The sequence below is a fragment of the Cebus imitator genome, unplaced genomic scaffold (assembly GCF_001604975.1).
Source record: "Cebus imitator isolate Cc_AM_T3 unplaced genomic scaffold, Cebus_imitator-1.0 Scaffold215, whole genome shotgun sequence".
Lineage (NCBI taxonomy): Eukaryota > Metazoa > Chordata > Mammalia > Primates > Cebidae > Cebus > Cebus imitator.
Window position 1 is genome coordinate 2,929,667 of NW_016107530.1, and position 8,906 is coordinate 2,938,572.

At 53.6% G+C, this 8,906-nt stretch overlaps 1 protein-coding gene across 1 annotated transcript in view; it reads right to left on the minus strand.

The window, feature by feature from the left end:
• Positions 1-4,175, minus strand: part of HK1 (hexokinase 1) — an 84,924-nt gene extending 80,749 nt beyond the window's left edge. The window contains exon 1 of the mRNA XM_017548921.1: positions 3,998-4,175. Coding sequence (XP_017404410.1) covers positions 3,998-4,060 — 63 coding nt within the window. The 5' untranslated portion in view covers positions 4,061-4,175. The remainder of the gene's footprint in view (positions 1-3,997) is intronic.
• Positions 4,176-8,906: the final 4,731 nt, after the last annotated feature.

Here is an 8,906-nt window from a genome sequence, read left to right on the forward strand (position 1 = left end):
TTTAGTAGAGACGGGGTTTCACCATGTTGACCAGGATGGTCTCGATCTCTTGACCTCGTGATCCACCCGCCTCAGCCTCCCAAAGTGCTGGGATTACAGGCGTGAGCCACCGCGCCTGGCAAAATACTTTTTTTTTAAGATGGGGTCTCATTTTGTTGCCCAAGCTGATTTTTCATAATTTTCTCTTTTTTTCTTTGCCACTCCAAGAACCCACAGGTTTTTTTATAATTTTCTAACTCTTACCTCTCTTGGCCCTGAGAAACAAGGAATGGCCTTTTTTTTCTTTTGAGATTGAGTTCAGCTGTTGTTGCCCAGGCTGGAGTGCAATGTCGTGATCTCGGCTCACCGCAACCTCCGCCTCCTGGGTTCAAAGGATTCCCCTGCTTCAGTCTCTCAAGTAGCTGGGATTACAGGTGCACGCCACCACACCAGGCTAATTTTGTATTTTTAGTAGAGATGGAGTTTCTCCATGTTAATCAGGCTGGTCTCGAACTCCCGACTTTAGGTGATCCTCCTGGCTCAGCCTCCCAAAGTGCTGGGATTACAGGTGTGAACCACCGCAGTCAGCCTTTTTTTCTTTATTTAATGCTTGCTTTTGCAGCTGGAACACATGCACTCTAAGGAATGGACCTTGGGTAGCCCTTTAATTGCTAAGCCTACTCTCCCCTGTCTTCCTACGCCAAGTACTCAAGGACTCCTGAGTTCAGCCATTGGACTAATCTCGCCTGTTTGCTCACCCACTAGTGGAAATTGCTTAGAGTTATGGGGATCTCACCCAGAGAAAATCCACTGGCATCTGCTCACCATTCTGACAAGCCTGAAGGAAAGGAAGTCTAATTTTTCTTTAGAAGCCAAGTTCTGACTTTCCTGGACCCATCTTCCTTTTCTAAACAAACAGAGCACTATGCAATCCTTCACCCTGCTCCAAGCTCCTAATGGCTAAACCAAGTGGAAGAAGCTGGGGAGATGAGAGGAGTGTTTAAAGCTACGTAGAGGTCAAAGAACCTAGCCTCTAGCTGCAGAACTAGCAGACGTCCAGGATTGTGATGAATGGAATACTTTACAAGCACATATATGCCTCCCTTTCCCCCTAAAGGCACTAGAAGAGTGAAAGGAATATATGTGTGTTGTGCTTAGCTCAGCCCAATGCCACGACACCCTCTTCAGCAGCACTCATTAACCAATTTATGCAGATTTTGCCTGGATAACGGGGTTCCAAGCTGGGATGTCAGACACCTGAACTGTTTCAACGCAGAATATATTCTTATGGAGCTGAACTATTGATGTGCTTCACAGGCAATGAGGAGAAAAATGACACCCTTTTTCATGTTCACATTTGGATTCGAAGCAATAACAAAAACTTCTCCAGCGTGGTCCCCACCTTCCCTTCTCCTACCTCTGGCTCGGAGGACAAGAAGATAGATGAGGGTTACTGAGGGATGTCAGGTCTGTCTCCAGAACCCACGAGGCTGCCTACGGCTGGAGGGCTGAATCATCACGGCCGCCCACGCTGGGTGCTAACCATCCCCACCAGGTGCCTGCTTGGAGGCAGCCAGAGTCCAGCCCCCAAGAAGAACAGGGAGTCCTGCACCTTCACCTGGCCTTTCCCATGCTGAGTGGTAGGTGGAAAGAGCTGGTCTCTAAGGAGTCCTGGACCCCAGAAGAGCAGATGTGGTCCCCTAGCATCTGCATACTTAGGTAAAGCCAATTAGGTCACTGGAACAAGTACCCACTATGTCACTGTCTTTAGAAGGCCCAGGCTAGAGTGCAGTGGCACAATCATAGCCACAACCACACCCACAGACAGCAATGCCACATAAGCCACTATGCAAAAGGAGTGGACCTCCCTGGCAGGAATCCACATACTCCCCTACAGAACGCAACATAGGAAGTCCTTGGTGAAATGCAAGCAAACATCTTGTTTTTAAGAATCCCCTTGACATACAACATCTGGTGGAAACCTTGGCCTCAAGACCCTCCTCCAGCAAGGTTCTGGGGTGAGAGAAGGGAAGGATATCAGAATCCCAACCTCAGAGTGAGGAGAGATGGAAGGGTCACACACTTAGGTACCTACAGGTGTCTGGGAGATAGAATATGCATCCATAAATGTGAATTGAGCCACCCACGAGTATGGAGAGCTCTGGGCCCACACTAGACACCATATGTCTGAGAAAACATGGTCCACGGAATGCAGTCCAAACCTCAGCCCAGCTCAGCTGCTGGAGGCCGCTGGCAGCCAACAGTCACACAGGTGGTGGGTGTGGACGCTGGAGGTTTACAAGGTCACTCAGGCACCTGCTAATCCAGCAGCCCACTGTCTTGAGCTATAGAGGACACTATGTACAGGAGGACGTGAACTCCTCTTGGCTTCAGGAAGCCTGTTCTGGGCACGCGTTGCCATGCTGGGAGAACTATCTCCCTGGTCCAATGGGAAGAACATCAGTGATGCACACCACCACTGGAGAAAGCCCATGAAATGCACACACTGGCAGGTATGGCTCCCAGGGCAGTGGCCAGAAGGAAGCTCCAGGGTGCTCCATGGGAGCAAGTGTCTCTAGTGCTACGGTTTGACAACCCCAGAGTCGTTGCTTCAAGCCATGATGAACAGTGGCAGATTCCATTCCCAAGCCTATCTCCTACCTACCTCACTCCCACCCACCATGGGATCCACAATCAGAGCAGGATCCCAGGGGCCTCGTCCCTCAGTACCCACTGCCTCCTGGAAGCTGACCTCCAGCAGGACCCTGATGAAGTTCCTGAGTGGAGGAACTGGGAGACCTGGATCTGCCCCGCTGGCTCTGCCTCTAACTCACTGGGTGACCTTGATAAGGTCGCTGCCCTCAGTAGACTTGTTTCTGACTGTGCTAGATGAGGAAGTCATCTTAGATGGACAGGAAGAGGACGGAACACCCTGTGGCTTGCAGGGCAGAAAATCAAGGCCTATCACTCCTGCCTTTCACCTGTAGAACTCCACCCCTCTGAACTCCAAAGTCAAGATGACTTTGCCAGTCCATCGGGGCTAACCCCAGCAATAACGTCACCATGTTCATTCAGGGTGGGTGGGCCAGGAGCCTGGACCAGACCTGGCACTGATAAAATGGGCGTACATCTTTCTGTACATCTTTCTGTACATCTTAGGCTGTTTCTTAAAAATATGGTAGCAAAGCTGGCAGAAACAAATACACCTTTAAGACCTGCCAGCAGACAGTATTTATACTAAGATGTCAAAGGCAGCAACACCTCAGGCCAGGAGGATGCATGCCGCCAAGTGCTAGAGCAACCATGCCACAAGCTTACGTCCCACCCAACTCAAATGACCAGTCTCTTATTTGAGCTCCTGTGCTGGCTAGAAATTACAGCTTAGGAGGAATAAAAAATTCCATTCAGACGAGCCGCTCCAGACACGAGGCCTATGAGCAAAGTTTCCGGTGGCCTTGCTGCCCCTCCCCATTCCAGGAAGCCGGGCGGGTCACCTCGTCCTCAGATTAACAAGCAGCTCAAACTGGAAGAGTCTGGTTACAGCTTCTCAGGGGCACCCGACAACCTCCACCAGGAACCCCCAAATATAGGAAGTCTGGCCTCCAGCCAGCAACCCCGCCTGCTGCTCGCTCACTTCCCCAGCATCTCCGTGATCACACCTCCTCCCACGGCGCTCGGACCCTCCCAAACAGGCCCTGCGGAAAGGCCCACCGGCCCCCACCGGCCACCTCCCCGCACAGCCCGGGGGCCTGACATCCAGGGCCGGTTTCAAGGACACTGCAGCAGGCAGCCCAGTCTCGAGGGTCTTTCGCCCGGCTGCCCCCCTCCCAACACGCACACACACAGAGACACTGAAATGCCGGGAGAATCCAAGGCGAAGCCTTTCCCCGCGCCCTGCAGTCCAATTCGATGCTGGCCCGGAGAAGGCCGGGCGCCGTAGGATGAAGGCGGCGGCGAGCGGATGCCGGAACGAAAGGCTGAGGCCGGGACGCCGGCGGCGGCGCGGGCCGGGGCTCACCTTTTTGACTTGGTCATCCTTCAGCTCCGTGAAGTAATAGGCCAGGAGCTGTGCGGCGATCATGCTGGCGGTCGGGGGCGCGGGGCAGCAGGCGTGGGGCCGGTCGGTCCTCCGCAGCCTGGGCGAGCTGTGGTCCTCCAGCGGCTGCTCGGCGGCTCCTCCTCCCCCTCCTCCCGCAGCTCCTCCCCCTCGGCCCGGGGCGCGGCGGCAGCTCGCGCGCTCCCGGTCTCCGCGCTCCCGTCCCCGGGAGGGTGATAGCCGCCAGCCGGCCCACCTCCTCCGCGCCCATTGGCTGCCGCGCGCCTCTGCAGCGCCGGGCGGTGGCGTCCAGGCCGGGGAGCGGGGACGCCGCGGCCGCTCCCTCCCGCACCGGAAAGTGGGCGGGCGACGCTGCGAAATCCCCCCGGCCCTGCATCACCCTGCACGTCCCCCACGTAGGGAGCCGACCCGTGGCGGCGCCGGGTGGACGGGGACAGGAGACGAGGTGCGCGGCGCAGGCTGGAGGCACTGCCCGGGTCGGCCGGGACGAGAAGCCCCTAGGGCTTAGTCTAGGGACGGGCAGCCCCCGGAGCAGGAAGGCGGTCCCATTCCTCGGAAATGAGGGCTCGCCCGTAGGAGTCCGGCAGACGCAGCCTTGCCGGAGGGGGCTTGCAGAAGTGGGCGTGGAAAGCGGGCGGAAGCGGGAGCCCCGGACGCTACGCCGTCCTCGCACCCGGGTCCCGCGCCGCCCCACCTGGGTCTTCAGCGGCGGTGCATCCCCCCTCCCTGGCCTGCCCGGCCTAATCTCCAGCTGGCAGATTTGTACTGCTGAACCCAAAGCGACACCCCAGAGCACCCGTCCCCGAGTCACCGGCTCCTGAGGCTCTCCCTCAGGGCGCACTCCCTCTGGGCGGGACTTGCGCCGCAGGCCGCGGCGTGTCCCCATCGTGTCCCCATCCTCCGGACGTCCTCTTGCTGTTGGGCACCCGGGCCCACTGGGACCTGGGGCACGGTGCAGCCACCCCTCCCAGGTGCAGTGTTTTCCACTTTCCTAGAGGAAGTTAGGTAGGATGGCAGGAATCCCTAGAGGTCCTACCAGGACAGCAACTTTAGGATTCTTAGATTGTTTCTGTGTTCCGGAAGCCACCAGGAGCCTTAGTTCCTTACAAGATGACAATAATGAGCTCAAGTATAACAAGTGGCTGCTATTCTGATTGGACAGGTAAGGAAATTGAGGTTCAGTGAGGTCTCAGTCTTGCTGGACCAGCCAGGAAGTTATAGCGCTAGGATTACAGCTTGGGTCTGTGAATCTTCGAAGCAGATGCTCACCCCTAGGGTTTGCTGTGGTCCCGGTTGTATAGAGCCCCCTCTGCCTAAATCGGTCGCTTTCCTGCAACCAAGTCTGCACCGTAGGGTGCCCTGAAATCCAACTCCCAACCTCTACCCTAGCTGTTGACATTAGGACCCCCCTAGCCCTTGACTAGGCCTAGCAAAGGTACACTCAAATCAGAGGGAGGGACGACTTAGGTGCAGGAACTCTGGGGACCTGCCAGCAGTCCTGGGAAAGGAGGAGCTTAGAGGCAGTCGGGAGGCCGGAGCTTCCGGTCCAGGTCACAGTCCCTACCCCCTGCCTTAGGGCCTATGCCGAGGGGCATCTCAAATCGAGTCTGAGACTGTGTCCTCATCCATAAGATGAAGACACTAGCGCCCACCTCCCCTACCCTTGATTGTTGTGAAATACTGTACACAAAACACCTGCACATAATATACGCTTAAGGAATGGTAGGTATTATAGAACTGACTGAGAAGTTAAAGCGGCTCAAGATTCAGGGACTCTCACTTGCATTCCTACCCTTCTAGGCCCAGGGAGAGCCCAGCAATTTGATATTTGTATATTTATATTTGAATTATTTTCCAAAGAGAACCCCAATTTATTTAAGCTTCAAGCCCCACAAAACCTGGATTTGCCCTGGATCATAATTACAAACCAGGGAGAAAGAGATTTTCTGGCACACGTCAAACACTTGGAACAACCTACATGGCCATAAAGCAAAATGGAGTGAATGAGAACAAGATGGTTGTTCTCAAGTGCCATTTGATTTGAGTTCTGCAGATCTGCCAAGCTCACAAAGCTGGAAACTCCTTGAAGATGGAGGGCTGTGTTTTGCTAATTGCTCTGTCTCCCACGCGAGCCCAGGGCCTGGCACTTGGCAGGCTGAATGAGCCTAGCACATAATAAAAAATATGACCCTTCACCCAGCCACCAGCCAGTGCCATCACCCATGCCCAAACCCTTGTTACAACTCCTATCTGAGCTGGAGCCAGGGAGAAGCTGACGCCTGGAAGAGCCAGGTTACCCTGTGATGTCCTGTTTGCAGGCAGGGAGGCTGCCTCTTCTTTCTCTTCCCTGGCCTTTGAAGAGGGAAACTGCTTCTCAAAGTGACTCATTCCTCCCCACCCACTGAATGCAACCAGGTCCCAAGGCCTGTCAATATTTCCTGAGAAATATCTCTAGGCCTGACCTACTGCCACCTCCCAACTCCCAGTCCTCATCTCCCTGTGCCAGAAATATTACAAGAGTCTTCTAGCTGTCCTCCTCGGCTCCTGGCCTCACGCCATCCAAGCCGTTCTGAGCACCAGGTCACATTAATCCTGCTAAAATGCAGCATAATCATGTCCTGACCCTTCCCTAAATCCCTTCATGGCCCCCTCCTTCCTGAGAGAGCCAATTTAAACATCTCTGCCTGGTTTCCAAGGCCTTCTGTAATCTGACTCCACTCTCCCACTTCTCTCTTCCTCCATGCTGGCCGCAGCAAGGCCACTTCCCAGGGCCCTCTGCCCCCACCAAATCCACTCCATTTGTGCCCCACTCATATCACCTCCCTTGTCCTGCCTTCTCTACTCACCTCTGCCTGACCAAACATCCCCTCTCATCTAAGTCCCAGCTTGCCCACCTTCCCTGGACCACAGCTACTCACCCAAATCTCCCAGGCCTCAGCACCTCGACAGGGCAAGCTCAAGATATTCTCACAGGCCATCTGGATATACACCCAGACTCCTCTTTACAGGGCAGGAACCTGGGACACCACAGGTGGGCCATCTTGCCCAGTGTCAGCTTGTGGTAGAGTTTGGAGCCAGGACTCCAACCTAGTCCTGATGCCCAGCCAGTGCTCTGTCCATCCCACCCTCAACCCCTCATGCAGCCTGGGCCTCAGATAAGTAACACCGAGTCATGACTGACTAACTGATATGGGTGACTGTCTTCTAGGGGACTGGTTCTATCTGCCCCAATCAGACAGCTTCCTGAGGCCAGAGCCCATGCTGCACTGCTATGTCCCCTCTCTGTTGTTCCAGCGATGACTTCACAATTTACCTCTTTTTGCTGTTCCATAGCTCTTAGATTCCTGCTAAGGCTCCTTGACAGTTACTCCATAGATCCTCAGCAAGACCCCAACCCACAGGGAGTCCTTAGTTCCCTCCCTCTCCAGATGACCCTCCACTTCCCTTCAAGTTCCCTGAGTTCTCTCTATTCATTTACTGCATGGTTCTTTTTACACAAGTTGGGATTAGAGGGACCAGTGCCAGGCTGTCACCCCAGGAAACGCACCTGCCTATAAGACAGTGCAGTCTGCCTTCCAAGTTGGAATGTCTGTACCAATCCCATCAACACATGGCACTAGGAATGTTACTTCAGGAATGATCTCCAGCAGTTAACAGCTGTACCTCCCGCACCTGAGAGCACACTCCAAATAGCAATGTTTGCATAAGGTTGACAGTTTGCAGAGCAATTTCTCATTTATTGCTTCATTTCTCCTGATAACAGCCTGGTGAGGTTATAAGGGCAAATACCATTATCTGCACTTAATCAGTCAATGAGGATATGAAGGTTAAAGAGCTTGGATGTTTTGGTTTTTTTATTAAATTGAAACGGGGTCTCACTATGTTGCCTAGACTGGTCTTAAACTCTTGGGCTTAAGCGACCCTCTTGCCTTGACCTTTGAAAGTGCTGGGATTATAGGTGTGAGCTGCTGCGCGGAGCCCTATAGAGTTTGTTAAGGTCTCAAAGAGAGCAAGAAAACAAAAATTAATACTAGGGCCTAAACCGTTGGAGCATCTTGGAATCCTGACACTGTGGGACTGTCATGCACAGCCTGTCCTAAAGAAATGCCCCAGAGGAGATCCCAAACTAGTATTTCTATTCGTTGCATCAGTGGTTTCCAGCCTGGCTGCACCAAAGCCACCTGGGGAGCTTCTGCAAATGCTGATGTCCAAGCCCCACCCAGAGACTGAATTGATGTGAACTGCAGTCCAAGTATCACTTTCTGAAAATTCCCCAGGTGAAACTCAGGTGCTGCCAGGAATGAGGACTGATTTAGACCCTATCTTTCGACGGAACATGTGGAAGAAATGTCTAAAATGAATTGACCCATAATCCTTTTAGCAGCTTCTCCGGGATGCTGAAGGCTATCGCTCCAGGGTCTTAGTGGCTCTGCAGCTGAGCACAGTGGGGTAAAGTTTATCGTGACTCCCATCAGTGTTTCAGACAGTTCTGCTTCCTTGGGGAGAAGGCTGCTGAGGAGTCACAGGCCACCCGGCCCTCGGAGAGGCTGGAGTTGTAAAATCACATTCTCAGTCTGTCTCCTTTTCTCTTTCACTTACCCAAAATCCTGCCCTCCAACAACGTTATAATGGGGCTAGTGTAAATCAGCAACCGCCAAGCTAAAACTGTGGGCTATAACATCTTATTTGGTCCACTTGATATTTTATAAATATGGGCCTGCCCTTAAAAAAATTAAGAAATTTCACTTTAGGGCCGGGCGCGGTGGCTCACGCCTGTAATCCCAGCACTTTGGGAGGCCGAGGCGGGTGGATCACGAGGTCAAGAGATCGAGACCATCCTGGTCAACACGGTGAAACCCCGTCTCTACTA